At 45.3% G+C, this 20,688-nt stretch overlaps 1 protein-coding gene across 2 annotated transcripts in view; it reads left to right on the plus strand.

Annotated features, from left to right (window-relative positions):
- Positions 1-20,688, plus strand: part of col4a5 (collagen, type IV, alpha 5 (Alport syndrome)) — a 258,803-nt gene that overhangs the window by 226,826 nt on the left and 11,289 nt on the right. For both annotated transcript variants that reach the window (XM_055644118.1, XM_055644117.1), the window contains 5 exons: positions 3,950-4,021; positions 6,081-6,197; positions 6,600-6,698; positions 14,778-14,990; positions 17,296-17,473. In XM_055644118.1, the coding sequence (XP_055500093.1) occupies positions 3,950-4,021; positions 6,081-6,197; positions 6,600-6,698; positions 14,778-14,990; positions 17,296-17,473 (679 nt within the window). The remainder of the gene's footprint in view (positions 1-3,949; positions 4,022-6,080; positions 6,198-6,599; positions 6,699-14,777; positions 14,991-17,295; positions 17,474-20,688) is intronic.

Below are 20,688 nucleotides of genomic sequence, written 5' to 3' on the forward strand. Positions count from 1 at the left end.
AGGTGCTTGTTGCTTGGTAAATTGGCCGCAGTGACTTGCCCCTAGTGTGTGGATGAGTGGTGGTATATCAGATAGACACAAAATGCTGGTGTAACTCAGCGGGACAGCGTAGCAGCGCACTCAGCATACTCAGCGTAGCATCTCTGGATAGAAGGAATGGGCGATGTTCGGGTTGAGACCCTTCTTCAGATTGAGAGTCAGGGGAGAGGGAGACATAGAGATATGGAAGGGTAAGGTGTGAAGATGAGACATTAAAGATGGCAAAGCTCAAGGAAAGGTGTCAGATGGTGAAATGGTTCCTGCAACATTGGTTTTTGGCGGAGTAAGTTTGATATCTTCGATTCCAAACAGATTGTGTGCATATTATTCATACTCTTCCTCTGCTGCGGTTAGTGTCCGTTCTTTGGCAATGTCCTCCACACAGTTCCCAAGACCTTTACCCACTGCTGCACTCATCTTATTAATGTTTTAATTTCTATATTTTCCTATACTCCTTATTCTCTATTACTATCTCTTCTCTGGTCCAATGCATTCGCTAGTAGTAATCTGTTCCCAGATTTCTGCATACATCTCCCTAGTCACCATTCTCCTCGCCACACTGAGGGCAGCATGGTCTCGCAGCGGTAGTTGCTGCCTTTCAGCATCAAAGTCCTGGGTTCGATCCCAACTACGGGTGTTGTCTGTACGGAGTTTGTGCGTTCTCTCCGTGACCGCGTGGGTTTTCTCCGATATCTTCGGTTTCCTCCCACACTCCAAGGATGTACAGGTTTGTAGATTAATTGGCTTGGTATAAATGTAAAATTGTCCTTCGTGTGTGTAGGGTAGTGTTAGTGCACGGGGATCACAGATCAGTGTGGACCCGACAGGCCAAAGGTGTCTGTTTCTGCACTGTATCTCTAAACATCACAATTCTCATCCCCATTTATCCACTGGTCAGTAATACATTAAATAGTTGAATTATCTTTCTACCAAACGTTTAGATTAGTTAGTAAAGGTAGACACACATTGCTGGAGTAACTCAGCAGGATAGGCAGCGTTTCTGGAGAAAATGGTTAGGTGATGTTTGGGGTGGTAGCCCTTCTTCAGTCTCTTGATTAGATAGTATCTGGTGTTGGTTATTTGGGTGCAGGGAGAATAAGTAAATATCAGTACATTAGACATGTACGATTCAACCCAAGTTTTCAATAAATAGCAAAAGAAGAGGCTGGCTTTCCAAATTGACTTTCATGTTTTCGGGACACTGATTCATTCTTCATTGATCTAACATCTTATCTGCTAGACATGCAAAATGCGAACACAAAACATTGACATTTAAAGTTGGCAGAATAGCCTGTGTCTATATACACAGAAGATAAACAATGTGAAGCAGTCAACTTAAGTGCTAAGATCATTGTACCACCTTGCCGTCATTGTGTGGATTACACTCAAATCGACCTGCAAACCAGCGTCCCTCCCCACATTGAACCCACAGCTGCATGGATTCCCAAACCGGAAACCCTGGATGAACAAGGAGGTTCAGGATCTGCTAAGGGCACGCAATAATGCCTTTAAATCCAGGGACACTTCTGCCTACAGTGCGGCCAAGTTGAACCTGAACAAAGGCATAAGAAAGGCCAAAGATATCCACAGGCAAAGGGTGGAAGAACACTTCAATACCGCGGACACCAGAAGCATGTGGCAGGGTGTCAGGGACATCACTGACTACAAGAGCAGCCCCGCCTGCCCCCACGGTGATATCACACTGGCCAACGAACTAAACACCTTCTTTGCCCGCTTCGAAACTGGCAACAGCACCAGGAGTGGAATAACCCCGGCCATGGCGGAGGGACAGGCCTTAACACTGAGCACTCAGGAGGTACAGTGCGCTCTGCGTAGGATCAATCCACGCAAGGCTGCAGGCCCGGATGGAATCCAGGGAAGGTACTAAAGGACTGTGCTGTACAGCTGGCGGAGGTATTCACGAGAATCTTCAATCTGTCTCTATCTCTGGCAACGGTCCCCAAGTGCCTGAAAACAGCCACCATAGTGCCGGTGCCGAAAAAGTCCAAAGTCACCAACCTGAACGACTACCGCCCGGTTGCCCTAACTCCAATCCCAATGAAGTGCTTCGAAAGGCTGGTCCTCTCCCACATCAAATCCAGCATCCCTGCCTCACTGGACTCTCATCAATTTGCATACAGGGCAAATAGATCAACAGAGGATGCCATCTCTCTGGCTCTTCACACTGTCCTGACTCACCTGGACAGACAGGGCACGTACGTGAGGATGCTCTTCATTGACTATAGCTCTGCATTCAATACGTCATCCCCACCAAGCTCACCACCAAACTCCACCAGCTAGGCCTCAGCTCGCCGATATGCGATTGGATCCTGAACTTTCTGACGGAGCGACCGCAGGCAGTGAGACTGGGCCCGCACCTGTCCTCCACTATCACCCTGAGCACCGGCACACCACAGGGCTGTGTACTAAGCCCCATGCTCTACTCCCTCTTCACTCACGACTGTGTTCCTGCATTCGACAACAACACCATCGTGAAGTTTGCAGACGACACAACAGTGATTGGGCTGATCACCAACGGTGATGAAACAAAATACAGAGCGGTGGTGCAGAACTCAACACCTCCAAGATCAAGGAGCTGATTATTGACTTCAGGAGGTCCCATAACGGAGAATACGCCCCAATCTCCATTTACGGGGAAAGTGTGGAGAGAGTGTCCAGCTTTAAGTTTCTGGGCACTCACATTTCAGAGGACCTCACATGGTCCACCAACACCGCTGCGCTGGTCAAGAAGGCACAGCAACGACTGTTCTTCCTGAGGACATTAAAAAAGACTGGTCTGCCCCAACAGCTGCTGACAACGTTCTACCGCTGCACCACAGAGAGCATATTAACGTATGGCATCTCTGTGTGGTATCTCAGCTGCACGGAGGCGGAGAGGAGAGCTCTTCAGCGCGTCGTCCACAGAGCGCAGAGGATTATTGGGACACAGCTACCAGCCTTGGAGGGCATCTACCACACACGGTGCCTCAGGAAGGCCGTCAGCATCCATAAAGACTCCTCACACCCTTGTAACGGACTGTTCGAACTACTTCCCTCCGGCAGACGTTACAAGGCCTTCTACGCCCGAACCTCCAGACTCAGGAACAGCTTCATTCCCAGAGCTATAGCGGCTCTGAACCGGCCCTGCTGAGTGCCCCCCATCCCCCCTGGACTGTCTCCCTTGGATGGTCACGTCACACAGCTTATTTATTTATTTTACTTTTCTTTTACATCGATTGGAAGCTGCATACTAAATCTCGTTGCACTGACGTGCACTGACAATAAAAGATATGATGATGATTATTATTATTATTATTATTATTATTATTATTATTATTATCAAGCTATGAGTATGGACCAGGCCTTTATACAACACAGTGGTGCAGCTGGTAAAGCTGCTGCCTCACAGCGCCATTGACCTGGGTTCAATCCTGACCTTGGGAGCTCTCTGTGTGCACGTTCTCCCTGTAATTGCATCGGTTTCCTCCGGCTATTCCGCTTCACTCCCACATCCTAAAGACGTGCGGGTTTGTAGGCTAATTTGCCACTGTGTAAATTATTCCGTGTGTGTGGTGAGTGGGATTGGAAACTGTGATCACGTAGAACTAACATGATCAGATGATCGATGGTCAGTGTGGACTCGGTGGGCCGAAGGGCCTGTTTCCATGCTACTACTTTCTGTCGGTCAATCAAAAAACACAGTTGTCCCTTGGTTACGTAACATCTCTTAACTCCACAGTGAGTCCAGGAGTACAATGTGTGATCGCCCCTTCAGTGTGACGTGGCCCAATTTCTCTGTGGCTCTAACTCTCAGTGCGATGTGCAACCATAAACATGAAATGGCTCTTTGGATAAATATTGAATTGTGTTGAAAGATGTGGTTTCATCCAGGTTCCCACTTACTTTGCAGGGGTGAAAGGAACTCCCGGACCTTATGGATTGAAGGGACATCCAGGTCAAGTTGGTGCACCTGGTAATCCAGGTAGGGTTTAATTAGCTTGGCATTCTTTACATTTGATTAGCCTATGTATGCTGAGAAAGGTAAGCCTGTCCACTGAGGTAATTGTATAGAAGAGGTCTCATGGCAGGTGCCTGAGAGCGAAATTCACCCTCCTTAATGTGATATTGAAGAAAGAGGACAATAAGTGGTTCACATGGAGATTAATTGTTCAAAGTTCATTGGTGTCATTTTAAAAAGTGTGAAAACGCACAGCTGCAGATTCAGGGACAGTTTCTTCCCAGCTGTTATCAGGCAACTGAACCATCCTACCAACAACTAGAGAGCAGTCCTGAGCTGCTATCTACCTCATTCTGGACCCCCAGACTATCTTAGATTGAACTTTACTGGACTTTATCTTGCACTAAACATTATTCATGTTATTCCCTTCACCATGTATCAGTACAGTGCGGACAGCTCGATTGTAATCATGTATTGTCCTTCCGCTGACTGGTTAGCACGCAACAAAAGCTTTACACTGTATCTCGGAATGCTTGACAATAAACTAAAACTCAAACTCAAGTTTGGTCATAGACCTGAAACCAATGGCTGTCAGTAATGCAGCCTCACAGTTGCCACTCTTCATTTAGCCTGTGATCATGTGAGAGTTTTTTAATGAGATGAATACCTGGTGTGATGACCAGGATAGAGGCCGCATTACCCCACAAGGTGAGCATTAAACAGTCAAGTTGATTATTAGCCCAATGGCATCTAGTGAGGAAGATTGGCTGCAGTAAGACCTGCCCACTACATTAACAGCCTGTTCATCTACCTACAAACCCATAATGAAATCCCCCTACACACAGCTCAGTGATGCTTATAACAGAATGGTGCAACTGCAGCTAAGATGGTGTTTGTGTTTTGACAGAAACAAAGTTCAGCATGCCATGCTTGACTTGGTACAGAATTGACATCAAAATAATCCATCAGCAGTAGAGGTTTGGGTTAACATTCATATAGGGGGCCTTTGTTCCCACTGGCTCATCACTATAACAGTGTGATACTTAAGACCTCTGTCAAGAGAGGAATTGTAAAATCTCTGGAAACGCAGTGTAAGTGTGGTGAATGTGTGGGAGTACTATTCCACAATCCAAGAGTCAAGAGTGTTTTATTGTCACATGTCCCGAAACGGTACAATGAAACTCATAATTACAGCGGCACAACAGATATGCAAACTTATCACATACAGCATATAATCCTCCAACATTTTTGCCACCTCCAATGGGATCCCCACTATTGGCCACATCTTCCCATCTGCTTTCTGCAACTCCCTGGTCAAATCGTCCCTTCCCACCCAAACCATTCCCTCCCCAGGTACTTTCCCCTGCAACCATAGTAGATGCAACACCTGTCCCTTTACCTCCCCCCTCGACTCCATTCAAGGACCCCAACAGTCTTTTCAGGTGAGGCAGAGGTTCACTTGCACCTCTTCCAACCTCATCTACAGTATCCGCTGTTCCAGGTTGCAACTCCTGTACATCGCTAATGGCTTCCATCATTTCCCTCCTTACCCAATCATCCCTCAGGAATTTGTCCATTATAAAATAAAGCAGATGTTGTAATTCTGGAAATAATTCATGAAGTGTTCTTGTTGCATCTAACTATCAAGTTGCAGCTAGTAAGAATGTCATTGTTATGTTTCATATCCGGTGCACATGACAAATAAACAGTCTTGAATTGTGAAGATAGATACAAAATGCTGGAGTAACTCAGTGGGACAGGCAGCATCTCCGGAGAGAAGGAATGGGTGACGTTTCGGTTCGAGACCCTTCTTCACACTGAAGGTCATGGGAAAGGGAAACAAGACATATACTATAGACGGTGATGTAGAGAGATATAGAACAAATTAATGAAAGAATATATGCAAAAAAGGAACAATGATAAAGGAAGATCAGTACAGGTTTCAAAAATTACAGATTTAATCTTGAATTGTGGATCTCTTGAATCTTGAAGTGCCACTATGCATCTCAGTAGATTAGTCAGGTTTCATGGGGAGCAAGTTTCAACCCACAAACCATTTTAACCCATGACTTTTGCCTTGCAGGTCTGCCTGGTCCAACTGAAACGCGGGCCGTTAAAGGAGAACCAGGTTTGCCAGGAAGACCAGGTTCACCTGGTAGTGTTGGATCAAAAGGCTCACCTGGTCTGCCAGGACCTCCAGGTAAGACAACGATAACTTGTACATCAACAACTTAATGAACGTCAGTCTGTATGTGAACATGCACAGACACATTTTCACTCTCAGCAGCTTGGAATTTATGCCTGTGTGATTGCTCTTCTCTAATGGTGTTTGAGAAGGCAAAATAAAAAAATAAACAGATGCTGAAAATCTGAAATGCAAACAGAAAATGCAGGAAATTTTCAACAGGTCGGGTAGAATCTGTCGAAAGAGAAACAGTTAATAATTCAGGTAAAAGATCATACATCAGAATTGGCTCAGTTCTGGAATGTTAGCTCTGCTTCTTTCCTCTGATATTGCCTGATACGCTGAACATTTTTTTTCTGTTTTACTGAATGTTTGGTAAATCTGAATTCAGTTTGTGAAAATGTTTCTTCTTCCCAGGTCCTTTGGGACCACCTGGTGATCCCGGACAGGATGGTCTTCCTGGATTTAATGGACCAAGTGGACAAAAGGGCACGCCCGGCCCTTCAGGGGAAACAGGTAACAGTTTAATTTCGTTTGGAGTTACTGAGCAATTCGGCCCACATAGTCCACGCCGACATTTTCACTCTGAACAGCTCGGAATTGATGTCTGCATCATTGCTCTTCTGTAATAGTGTTTGATTAATTACCCGAGACACACTAGGGCCAATTTACATTTATACCAAGCCAATTTATTTACAAACCTGGATGTCTTTGGATTGTGGGAGGAAACCGAAGATCTCAGAGAAATTCCACGCAGGTCACGGGGGGAACATACAAACTCCATACAGACAGCACCTGTGGTCGGGATCGAACCCGGGGTCGCAAGCAGTGTAGGGCAGCAACTCTACCGCTGCGTCACCGTGCCGCCCTAGATAGCATAGTTCGTCCAGTTGATTTGCCCACTTCAAGATTAGTACCTGTTAACATTAATGTTGAGGAGTTATCAACCAAGACATGAGAAAGTTAACCTCTCCCTTTCCTTTGTCACTGGCACAGTCACACAACCCATGGAGAAATGTATGAATAGCTAGGATGCTGGTCAATTTTTATCCCCCTAATATTTTTTTTAATGAAACAACAGCTGAGCTTTGACCAAGTTTGTAGAGATCTTGAGTCGGAGACATTGGATCCACTTTGGCCCACTTTTCCTCTAGAATCTTTTACCCGGGCAAAATGATGAACTGAAGAACGGATACCAGATTGCATACCGTGAAATAGCCATTCTTTATCTGCTATCTAAGACAAATCACCAAACCATTTAGACGAGGAAACACTTTTTCTCACAGAGAGTGGTGAGTCTGTGGAATTCTCTGCCTCGGAGGGCGGTGGAGGCAGGTTCTCTGGATGCTTTCAAGAGAGAGCTAGATAGGGCTCTTAAAAATAGCGGAGTCAGGTAATATTGGGAGAAGGCAGGAACGGGGTACTGATTGGGGATGTTCAGCCATGATCACATTGAATTTAAATCTTTTCAAAATTTGAATTTTGAATTTAACAGCAATTTGCATACATACAATGATAACAAACAGTAATAGTCAGGACATAATTGTACAACAGTATGTAAACGACCCTCAAAACCCTTACCCTTACCCTTACCCACCCTCGCCACCCGGGGCCAAAGAACACTCACATACGTACACATCCACACAAATACAATAAGAAAGGGGGGGGGGGGGGGGGGGGGGGGGGGGGGGGGGGGGGGGGTTGAGGGGTAGCAGCTGCAATAAGACAGAGCTGTGATAGAGGGCACTTAGTCCTCTTCCGAGTCCGGAAACAAGTTAAGAGAGTTAACAGGTTCCAGGAAAGGGTTCCATGTATCTAGGAATGTCTTGGTAGAGCCTTTGAGAGAGAACCTAAGTTTTTCAAGCTTTAAGTTGTAGAGCACCTCCTTGATCCAGCGGGCGTGTGTCGGGGGACAGGTAAGCCTCCAGTTAAGCAAGATCAGTCTCCGGGCTAACAAGGTTGTAAAAGCCAGGACCCGCTTCAACGCAACAGAGAGGTTGGTGTTGGGAGGAATACCAAAAATAGCTGACAGTGGGTTTGGAGGAATAGTCTGGCCATAGGCCCTGCTTAGCACGTCAAAAGCACTCCTCCAAAAGGTTGCTAGCGTAGGGCAAGACCAAAACATATGACTATGGTTGGCAGGGGATTGATTGCATCTGTTGCAGGTGTCTTTAACAGCGGGGTATATTCTAGATAATCTTGCGTTTGTGTAGTGGACTTTGTGAAGGACTTTGCATTGGATTAGGCCATGACGGGCACATATGGAGGAAGAATGGATCAAATCCAAGGCAGAGTCCCATTGCTGGTCTGTTAGTTTCGTATTCAGCGCGCCCTCCCACGCAGCTTTTAATGAGGTATGAGGTTTCAATATAACCGACCCTAACAAGTTGTACAAAAAAGAGATGCATTTCTTCCGGTTGGGATCTAGAGCTAGGATGGAATCGGTCAGGGCTTCAGGGGGACGATTTGGGAAATGGGGGAACGTCTTCTTCACAAAATTCCTAATCTGGAAAAAACGAAAAAGGTGGGAGTTTGGGAGGCTATAGTTGGACGAAAGCTCCGCAAAAGACGAAAAAATGCCATCCTTGTATAGGTTTTTGATACAACTGATACCATTACTATGCCAGGTTTTGAATGCGGAGTCTGTACTTGAAGTTTTAAAGATGTGATTTTTAAGCAGTGGGGTCAAGATGGAAGGGCCTTGTAAACCGAAGTTTTTCCTAAGTTGACTCCATATCTTGAGCAAGAGGGACGCAATTGGGCCTGCACCCGCAGATGTTATAGAAAGGGGGAGTTGAGAGCATAGGACAGACCACAACGGGAGATGTGAACTCGCCTTTTCCATGTGTACCCAGGTCGTTAGGTGGTCGCAATCATCATTCATCCAGTACAGGATTTTTTGCAAGTTAGCAGCCCAGTAGTATCGCCTAAAGTCAGGAAGTGCCAAACCGCCGTCACTCTTAGGAGACTGCAGTAGCGTCTTTCGAATTCTGGCCGGTTTGCTACCCCATAAAAATTTAGATATTCTCCTTTCCAATTTATCAAAAAAAGATTTAGTGATAAATATAGGAACGTGCTGGAAAAGGTACAGGAATTTGGGTAGGACGACCATCTTGACCAGATTTATCCGGGCCGCGAGGGATAACGGTAAAACTGACCAGCGGTCAAAGTCTCTTTCAGCTTTCTCAACCAGAGGCAGGAAGTTTGTGCGGAACATATCAAATATAGGTATTGTGATAAAAACGCCGAGGTAGCGAAATCCGTCCTCCGCCCATTTAAATGAGGTTAAAGAGCGAGGGAGCTGCTTAGCCGATGAGTTAATTGGTAATAGTTCACTATTTTGGTAGTTAAGTTTATAACCAGAATACGTGCCAAACCGTTCTAAAATATTCGTAATCACAGGGAGAGAGCTGACTGGATTCGAGATGTACAGGAGCAGGTCATCCGCATACAATGAGACTTTATGAATTGTGTCAAACTGTGTGATACCTTTAAAGCCCTTCTCTGAGCGTAACCAGACCGCCAAGGGCTCTATCGCGACAGCAAACAGAAGTGGTGATAACAGGCAACCCTGCCTGGTACCTCTCCGAAGGGGGAAGTGGGGCGACAGTGTGTCGTTTGTTTGTACTGAGGCCACCGGGGACGAGTATAATAGACTGACCCAATGAATTAAACTATTGTCGAGGCCAAACCTGTCCATCGCCTCGTATAGGTACCTCCACTCGACCCTGTCGAAAGCTTTTTCGGCGTCGAGGGAGACCACTATCTCCGGGGTCTCACTACCTGGTGAATGGATGATGTTAAGGAGACGCCTAGTATAGTGGGAGGACTGTCGGCCTGGCATAAACCCTGTTTGATCTAACGAGATAATAAAGGGCATCACTTGTTGAAGACGGAGCGCAAGAACTTTAGAGAGGATTTTGAGGTCCACATTCAAGAGTGAAATTGGTCTATAGCTACTACAAAGCAGGGGATCTTTCTCCTTTTTAAGAATTAGGGAGATAGTAGCCCACGACAAGGTGGGCGGTAGGCGACGATGTAAAAATGCCTTATTGTACATATCTCTCAGGACTGGTGCGAGGAGAGCAGAGAAAGCTTTGTAATATTCTACAGTGAAGCCGTCAGGGCTGGGCGACTTTCCGCTTTGCAGCGATGTGATGGCTGCTTGGACCTCGGTGACAGTTATGGGACCACCCAAGACTCTCGTGGCTTCATCGTCAATTCGGGGGGAAACGTCATACTACGGAACATGTCATCTGCAGTGGGAGGACAATCGGAAGCGTATAGCTCAGCGTAAAATTTAGCAAATGCTTCATTATTTCTAAGAGGATCGGTATGAATCTCCCCTAAGCTGGATCTAATGGCTGGAATTAGCCGTGAAGTCACCTCGGTTCTGGCCTGATGGGCCAAAAGCTTCCCAGCTTTATCCCCAGATTCAAAAACGTGTTGCCTAGATTTAAGCAGTCGTAGCTTGGCTTTATTGGTAGACATGAGGTCAAAGTCTGTTTGTAACCTAAGGCGTTCTTTATAAAAATTGGGGTCTGGGTCAGATGCGTATTTATCATCAATGTCCTTTATTTTTCGTAACAGGTCTGCCATTTGGGATGTCTCGGCTCTTTTCAGGTTGAATGGTGGTGCTGGCTCGAAGGGCCAAATGGCCTGCTCCTGCACCTATTGTCTATTGGCTATTGTCTATTTTCATGTGAATTATTTGTCTCCACTAAGATCAAGCAGTGTATGACTTGATGCCTAAGGATCAGGGTGGCCTTGGGGGCAACATGCAGGCACAGAAAGCTACGTGGAGGGCAAATACTATGCTGGCCTTTATAATGAGAACATTTGATTACTGAAATAAAGGCGTAGTGGAGCTTACCAAAATGCCACGTGGATTAGAAGGTATTATCTGTAAGGAGAGGTTGAACCAATTTGGATTGTTTTCTTCGGAGTCAGAGATTGAGAAGAGGCATGATGTCAAATTATGAGAGGTTAAAAATAGGGTAGACAGTCAGAAGCTTTTTCCTTGGGTGGAAATGTCAAAGTCCAGAGGGCATAACTTTAAGATGAGAGGGCCTCTCACCTGCAGGGCAAGGTTTTAACCCAGAGTGGTGAGTGACTCAAACGTGCTGTCAGGGGTGGTGGAGGAAGGTACAATAGTGGCATTTAGAAAGCTTTTGGATAGGCACATGGATATGCAGGGAGTGGATCATGTGCAGGCACAGAAGATTAGTTCAACTTGGCATCATGTTCAGCGAGGACATTGTGGACTGAAGGGTCAGTTTCTGTGCTGTACTGTTCTATGTTCTGAATGGTAGTGCAATTGACAATATGGTCTTGTTGGGAGAGCATCTGGTCTAATGTCTCCAATATGGTCTCCTTATCCAAGAAAGGTATACTTGCCATATAGAGATATTTTTAAGGCAGAGATAGATAGATTCTTGATAAGTACGGGTGTCAGGGGTTATGGGGAAAAGGCAGGAGAATGGGGTTAGGAGGAAGAGATAGATCAGCCATGATTGAATGGCGGAGTAGACGTGAGGTGACAAATGGCCTAATTCTGCTCCTATCACTTAGGGTCATAGAGAGTCATAGAGTGATACAGTGTGGAAACAGGCCCTTCGGCCCAACTTGCCCACACAGGCCAACATGTCACAGCTACACTTGTCCCACCTGCCTGTGTTTGGTCCATATCCCTCCAAACTTGTCCTATTCATTTACCTGTCCAAATGTTTCTTAAACATTGCAATAGTACCTGCCTCAACGACTGTCTCCAGCAGCTCATTCCATACACCCACCACCCTTTGTTTGAAAAGTAGCTGATTTTTTTACCATATGACCTTATAAGTCCAGCAAAAGCTGGACATAAGGTCATATATAAGTTTTCAGAGATGGCAGGTTTACAATGTGAACAGATTTTCAGTAGACTGGGCTGGATCTTGTAACATTTAGAATAATGAAAGAAATCTCATTGAAACATTGGGATTGACAGGGATAGATGGTGTGCATCAGGGTTTGGTGCTGGGCCCGTTACTGTTTGTCATCTACATCAATGATTTGGATGAGAGCATACAGGGCAACGTTAGCAAGTTTGCTGATGATACAAAAGTGAGTGGTTTTGCAAATAGCGAAGATAGCTGTGAAAGATTGCAGCATTTTGGGACGACAAACAAGGGCAGAACCTACACAGTAAATGGTAGGCCTCTGGGTAGTGTGGTAGAGCAGAGGGATCTAGGAGTACAAGTGCATGGTTCCTTGAAGGTTGAGTCACAGGTAGATAAGGTGGTCAAAAAGGCTTTTGGCACTTTGGCCTTCATCAGTCACAGTATTGAGTATAGAAGTTGGGCGGTCATGTTGCAGTTGTATAAGACGCTGGTGAGACCACATTTAGAATATTGTGTTCAATTCTGGGCACCATGTTATAGGAAAGATATTGTCAAGCTTGAAAGGATTCAGAAAAGATTTATGAGGATGTTGCCAGGACTAGAGGGTGTGAGCTATAGGGAGAGGTTGAGTAGACTGGGTTTCAATTCCATGGAGCACAGGAGGATGAGGGGAGATCTTATTGTGGTTTACACAATCATAAGAGGAATAGATCGGGTAGATGCACTTCCGCCCAGAGTAGGAGAATCGAGGACCAGAGGACATAGGTTTGAAGGGGAAAAGATTTAATAGGAATCCGAGGGGTAACTTTTTCGCACAACGGGTGGTGGGTGTATGGAACAAGCTGCCAGGGGAGGTAGTTGAGGCTGGGACTATCAGATCATTAGACAGATACATGGATAGGACAGATTTGGAGGGATATAGGCCAAGCGCAGGCAAGCTGGGACATTGGGACATTGGCCAGTGTGGGTGAGTAGGGCCGAAGGGCCTGTTTCCAAACTGTAAGACTCTATGTATGGAAATGTTTTTCCTAACTGAGGAGCTGAGGATCAGAAGGCACTGTTTCAAGTTTTGAGTTGCCTGGATCAGTTCAGCTATTTCAGTTCAATCCAAAGAGAGGAGAATTCCATTTACCCGTATATATGGTGAGCATTTTAGGACATAGATGAGAAGGAGATTCTTCATGCAGATGGTGGTGAACCTTTGAAATTCTCCACTGGCCTTGGATTGAATTAATTACAAACAGGGACACATATTGATTTTTAGATAATAAGGGTATTATGCTGGTATTACGCTGCCACAAAAAGGCTGGCAGAATCATCAAAGACCCACACCATCCTGGCCACACACTCATCTCCCTGCTACCTTCAGGTAGAAGGTACAGGAGCCTGAAGACTGCAACAACCAGGTTCAGGAATAGTTACTTCCCCACAGCCATCAAGCTATTAAACCTGGCTCGGACAAAACTCTGATTATTAATAACCACTTTCTGGTATTTGCACTTTATCAGTTTATTTATTCATGTGTGTATATATTTATATCATGGTATATGGACATGCTTATCTGTTTTGTAGTAAATGCCTACTATGTTCTGTGTGCTTAAGCAAAGCAAGAATTTCATTGTCCTATACAGGGACACATGACAATAAACTCACTTGAACTTGAACTTGAAATTGGTGCCACGCTTGATCATCCATGATCTTGGTGAATGGTAGACCAGACTCAAAGGACCATATGGTCTACTCCTGCTTTTATTACTATCTTCTGTTGGACGGATGTCATCGGATTTGAAAGTGACAACACTAGTATATGTTTTGTTTAGTTTAGAGATACAGGGCGGAAACTGACCTTTCAGCCCACCGAGTCCGAACCGATCAGCAATCCCCGCACATTAACACTATCCGACACACACTAGGGACAATTTTACATTTATACCAAGCCTACGACTCTGTATGTCTTTAGAGTGTGGGTGGAAACTGAAGATCTCGGAGAAAACCCACGCAGGTGAAGGGGAGAGCGTACAACCTGCTTACAGACAGCACCTGTGGTCAAGATCGAACAAAGATCTGTGGCGCTGTGAGGCAGTAGCTCGGTCGCTGCGCCACTGTTCCGTGTTCTTATGGATTGAAAGTGGCAATGCCAGCTTGTGTTCTGCTCTCCATGGTGCCGCCCTTTGCATTACCCAGCTTAGTCTGACAAATTCAATTCCATCCCAAAGGAAGGAACTTGCACATATAGTTGGTGTATTTCATGACTTCCAAAGAACCATTCCAAAGCCATTGCACATTTCTCTACCAAGGCAATAGGTAAGGTTGATATCACGACATGTTCACAACACCTCAATATTGCATAATTTATAGCATGGGCAATACGGGGCATGTTTCAACCCCAATCAAGCATGGTAATGGATTGCTGCATGCATGCACGCCTGCCTGCTGTGACCACCCCTGTCCCCTCTCCCCTCCATCTTCTACACCAACACCAAATGTTCCTTGAAATTACTGGTAAGCACAAAAAAATGAAGTGTGTTTATTGCAGGTGAAAAACCTCAATCGTCCTTTTTTCTTTCCAGGTCAAAGTTCTTTTATTTTCTCTCAATTTCTGTCAGAAATGTTATGGGATCCCGTTCCATCATTTGGAAAGATTGTCCTTAACTTTAGCAAAGTTGTGCCAACATTTCATTCTGCTGCCTTCCAACTATGATGTGCTCTCCAACAGGCGGGGTGGGATTTCCTGGACCTCCTGGTCCGGATGGCACCCCTGGAGCACCAGGTCTTCCTGGATCTGGATCCTCAGCTCATGGATTCTTGATTACTCGACACAGCCAGTCAACGGAGGTGCCACGTTGTCCTTCGGGAACTTCTGCCATCTACGATGGGTATTCACTGCTCTATGTGCAAGGCAACGAGAGGGCACACGGGCAAGATTTAGGTAAGTGCTGTCTCATTAATGTGCTGTAAATATATAGCCATTTCTTTACACCTTGCTCGTATGTTACCATTGCTACAAAGAAACTAAAGCAGATTGCATTGTTAGAGGATGATTGTACCAATTACACTTTAACTTAAATCCCTTTCATACAATCGGGGGCCAATATCCATCAACTATAATTGAATCGTCAATTTGATATTGCCTAAGTGCCAAGGAACATCACCAAACTGGATCTGGTCAAAAAAGGAGCATTACAGGAATGGAGATTAGACACAAAACGTTGGAGTAACTCAGGGGGTCAGGCAGCATCTCTGGAGAAAATTGGCAGATGACGTTTCAGGTCTTTCGGACAGGTGATGTTTCAGACTTAAGAGTCCCAACCCAAAACGTCACCTAACCATTTTCCCCAGAGATGCTACCTGGCCCACTGAGCTACTCTTGTGTATATATTTGCAGCATCTGCAGTTCCTTGAAATGGAAGCGATCTTTTAGACTTGGTGTATAATCTGTTTGAGTATGTTGTCAGACTCTATGTTTGAGTATGTTGTCAGACTCCTGTACCTCACCATATGTGTGCTTATGACAATAACTCAGCATGACTCAATGAAGAATCTGAACCGAAACGTCACCTATTGCCTCTCTCCAGAGATGCTGCCTGTCCCGCTGTGTTACTCCAACATTTTGTGTCTATCGTCGAAGCAAACCACTGGCCATGTAGAAACGGAAGGATTTCACAATATACTGGAGTCTGCACTCTGAACAAGCCTGACTGATGATATCTGTTTCTCCAAAGCTGGTTTGTCCATTGGAATTCTATCTGCTGCCTCACAGTGCCAGAGGCCTGGGATCGATCCTGATCCTGGCCTCTGTCTGCATGAAATTTGCACTTTTTCCCTGTGACCCCGGTAGGTTTCCTCTGGGTGTTCCTGTTTCCTCCCTCGTCCTCAAAAAGATGGGTTTGCAGGTTAACTGACCTCTGTAAACTGCACTTTGTGTGTGGTGTGTGGAAGAGAAAGTGGCATAACATAGAACTAGCATGAGCAGATGCCTATCTCCTTCCCTGAAGAAGGGTTTTGGCCCGAAACGTTGCCTATCTCCTTCGCTCCATAGATGCTGCTGCACCCGCTGAGTTTCTCCAGCATTTTTGTGTACCTATGAGCAGATGACCGATGGCCAACGTGGACTTGATGGGCTAATGTGTAGGAAGGAACTGCAGATCAAAGATCCTATAGCGAGCAAGATGGTCCACTCGACGAAAAAGACGTAATACGGTCATGGGCAGATTCATGGGTAATTTAAGGCCCTATTTCTGTAACCGGCTTCCGTCTCCGCACCAAAGATCCCATAGGATACAAGTGCAGAGACGGAAGTGGCATCCTCGTAAAAATAAAAGTAATTTGGTAAACATTCTCATTTTCAGAATTTTAATTTATTAACACAAACTGTTCCCCCGCAACGTTGATTACACTGCGGGTCGGGTCGGGTCGGGTATGGAAATGGATGAAAAAAAGGCCCACGTTACGTTCCGTTGCGTACTACACATCAGCCCATTGCACTTAGAAGGAGTGGTCTATCTTGCTCCTCTATAGGATCTTTGCTGCAGCTGCTAGATTAAACGGAAGGTAGATGGCTCTCAGTCTGAAGAAGCTTCTCGATTCGAAACATCACCAATTCCTTTTCTCCAGAGAAGCTGTCTTACCCGCTGAGTTACTCCAGATTTTTGTGTCTCTCTGATGCACGAAAGAGCCTGTTTCCTTTTAGAGGATGTAATCTTTTAATCAATCAATCAGTCTTTAGGCAGACAGCATAGGTTTAAGATGAGTGGCAAAAGACCTGCAGACAACATGCAAGAATGTGTTTTTACCCAATGATTATTATGATCAGTGCAGGAGAGTTTGGTGGAGTTCTATAAAGTGGTCATTTCTAAATGGAAATTGGATAAATACTTGAAACAAATATTGTTGGGCAATGGGGGAAAAAACGGACAAATCATTAGTGTAGTCAAAGCTCTTTTTAAGAACTGGGACCTGCATAATGGTACAAATAGCTATCTCCTCTGTAGGAAGGAACTGCTGATGCTGGTTTATACCAAAGATAGACACAAAATGCTGGAGTAACTCAACAGGACAGGCACCATTTCGGAAGGAGGGTCTCAACCCAATCCTTCTCTCCAGTGATGCTGCCTGTCCAGCTGAGATACTCCAGCATAAGAATACTGGAGCATTCTCCAGCATACTCCAGTAGAATGAGCTATCTCCTCTGCTGTGTGTTCTTGCAGGCTGATTTTTGTTTTGTTCTTCTCCAGGTACGGCGGGGAGCTGCCTGCGGCGCTTTAGCACAATGCCATTTATGTTCTGTAACGTCAACAATGTCTGTAACTTTGCCTCGAGGAACGACTACTCCTACTGGCTCTCAACCCCTCAGCCAATGCCAATGACCATGGCCCCAGTAAATGGGGAGCACATTCGCTCCTTCATCAGCAGGTAAGTCAATCTGCTTGCAACAACCCACGTTGACCACAGCTATATCATAACAAGAGAGCGGTGCTCCATGCTATACATGTAATGAAAGCCATATCTCAAAGTTACTTGCTGCACGGCCGTTCTTCTCCATGCTCACCATGAACCATCACAACGTTTCTTTATCCACACACATGTGCAAGACAGTGGACGCAGCCCAGACCATCACACAAACCAACCTCCCTTCTATTGACTCCATGTATACCTCACGCTGCCTCGGCAAGGCCAGCAGCATAATCAAGGACGAGTCGCACCCTGGCCACTCCCTCTTCTCCCCTCTCCCCTCTCCCATCGGACAAAAGGTATAGAAGTGTCAGAGACAGTTTCTTCCCAGCTGTTATCGGACAACTGAATCATCCTACCACAATCAGAGAGCAGTCCTCAACTACCTATCTCATTGAAGACCCTCAGACTATCTATGATAGGATTTATTTTGCACTAAACGTTATTCCCTTATCAAGTATCTGTACACTGTAAATGACTCGATTATAATCATATATTGTCTTTCCGCTGACTGGTTAGCACGCAACAAAAACGTTTCACTGTACCTCGGTACACGCGACAATAAACTAAACTGAACTAATCATCTTATCACCGGCAAGACAGCATTTAATTGGTCATCTCTGGCTCCCCCTTGAGTAAATAATGAAGAACTGCCTTCTTGGAGAAAGCTGCTATGTGAAGCTACTGCCACGGTGCCTTTAGATAGAAAATTCAAGAGTATAACCCAACCATAGACAAGGGAAAGGTAATGTCCAGAACCTGCATTAGAATAAAGCCATTTGCACCTTGTTTTTCAACAAGCAATTCGAGCACAAGATGTGTCTTTTGTATGTTTTGCTGCTTTGCACCCATTCGTAGCACAAATTGGCTGTGTCATTTCCTCTTTTGAATCTGTGTAACATTGGTATCAATTCCCTTATATTTCATGCACACGATGATGTAATCGTTGTACGTGACGCTCATTTAAAAATTACAAAAATAAATTGGATTAAAAATATAGCGAGGAGCAAATAACAAAGAAATTTGGAAATCGGCTGTGATATGAAATGTACCCTCTATTACATTATTTGTGGATGTAAAAACGAATCAAGAACCACCACTCTCCCATCCCAGTTATTCCAATGTAATGAAAAATCTGTTTGGAGCAACACCGACCACAGACCTCACCGATCTCACCAGAGGCGATTGTCGCCATTTTAAATATTGTGGCTTGGACCACCTGCGAAATTGGCTTATTTCGTATTTCAGACCGGAAGGGGTGGTGGTGGAGGTGTCTCCCTGGGGCACCAGAGCACCCACCCACTCAACACTCATCTCTGTTTTTATTACATGTTTCTGCTCGCCCATTTCCCCTCTTGGACAGCGTTGATTCATTTCCCACCAGGCAGGCCAGCTGCTTGCTTAACAAACACCCACTGTTTGTGACTGCAGGTCATATTCCCCTGCATCCAAAAGGAAGAAAAGCAGGAGAACATTCTATGAACAAGATTATTTTATGATTTTTGTTCAGTGATTCTCAAATCGGTGTTAGTAGACCAAGCAAAGAGGAATTCCAATTTCTAGTCACATGTATTTCCAAGTCAGAGTAGCAGGGTGACTCGAAGGGCAGCTTGTAGGTAATGTTCGTTTGGGATCCAGTTACTGCTAATAATCTATTAATGATGCCTAAATGCCCTTATAAAAGGCGGCAGTGGCATCTGGCTAGGACTGCTATAGTCCCAAACTGTGGCATGATATGGAATTCCAGGATTGGGAAGCAGTACAAAGAAGATTGAGGGATAAGATTTTCAAATCAGTATGGTGTTCGACTTGCAGGGGAACCCATTCATTGAAGGCATATAATAGAGAAGCATGGTACTCGCCCTGTCTTAGAATCTTGTCAATTTAATCCAAATTCGAAGGGCTCAAGGAGATAGCTAGGATGTACATATCATATCATGCAAAAAAAAAGCTTTCCATTAAAGGTGGGTCTGCATGTATCCTTTGACATCAGGCTGACTACAAAGATGTATAAATTATGCCAGGGTACTCATTGTTTTGTGTCCCAGTTTCATATAATCATATAATCATATAACAATTACAGCACGGAAACAGGCCATCTCGGCCCTACAAGTCCGTGCCGAACAAATTTTTTTTCCCCTTAGTCCCACCTGCCTGCACTCATACCATAACCCTCCACTCCCTTCTCATCCATATGCCTATCCAATTTATTTTTAAATTATACCAATGAACCTGCCTCCACCACTTCCACTGGAAGCTCATTCCACACCGCTACCACTCTCTGAGTAAAGAAATTCCCCCTCATATTACCCCTAAACTTCTGTCCCTTAATTCTGAAGTCATGTCCTCTTGTTTGAATCTTCCCTATTCTCAAAGGGAAAAAGCTTGTCCACATCAACTCTGTCTATCCCTCTCATCATTTTAAAGACCTCTATCAAGTCCCCCCTTAACCTTCTGCGCTCCAGAGAATAAAGACCTAACTTATTCAACCTATCTCTGTAACTTAGTTGTTGAAACCCAGGCAACATTCTAGTAGGTTACGTCGAGCAATCCTTGTTCAATACATACCAGGGCCCCATCCCCGACCTCTACCTCCGCTACATCGACGACTGCTTTGGTGCCACCTCCTGCACCCGCACACAACTGACTGACTTCATCCACTTCACCACTAACTTCCATCCGGCACTCAAATACACCTGGACCATTTCCGACACTTCCCTACCATTCCTTGACCTCACTATCTCCATTGCAGGTGATAGACTTCTAACCGACATACACTATAAACCCACTGACTCCCATGGCTATCTGGACTACACTTCTTCCCACCCTGCTTCCTGTAAGGACTCCATCCCCTACTCCCAATTCCTCCGTCTACGCCGCATCTGCTCCACGGATGAGGCGTTCCACACCAGGACATCTGAAATGTCCTCACTATTCAGGGAACGGGGGTTCCCCTCCTCCACCATAAATGAGGCTCGCACCAGGGTCTCTTCCATACCCCGCAACACTGCTCTCTCTCCCATCCCCGCACTCGCAACAAGGGCCGAGTCCCCCTAGTCCTCACCTTTCACCCCACCAGCCGTCACATACAAAAAGTAATCCTCCGTCAGTTTCGCCACCTCCAACGTGACCCCACTACTCGCCACATCTTCCCATCTCCCCCCATATCTGCCTTC

This window comes from Leucoraja erinacea, chromosome 12 (genome assembly GCF_028641065.1).
Source record: "Leucoraja erinacea ecotype New England chromosome 12, Leri_hhj_1, whole genome shotgun sequence".
Classification (NCBI taxonomy): Eukaryota; Metazoa; Chordata; class Chondrichthyes; order Rajiformes; family Rajidae; genus Leucoraja; species Leucoraja erinaceus.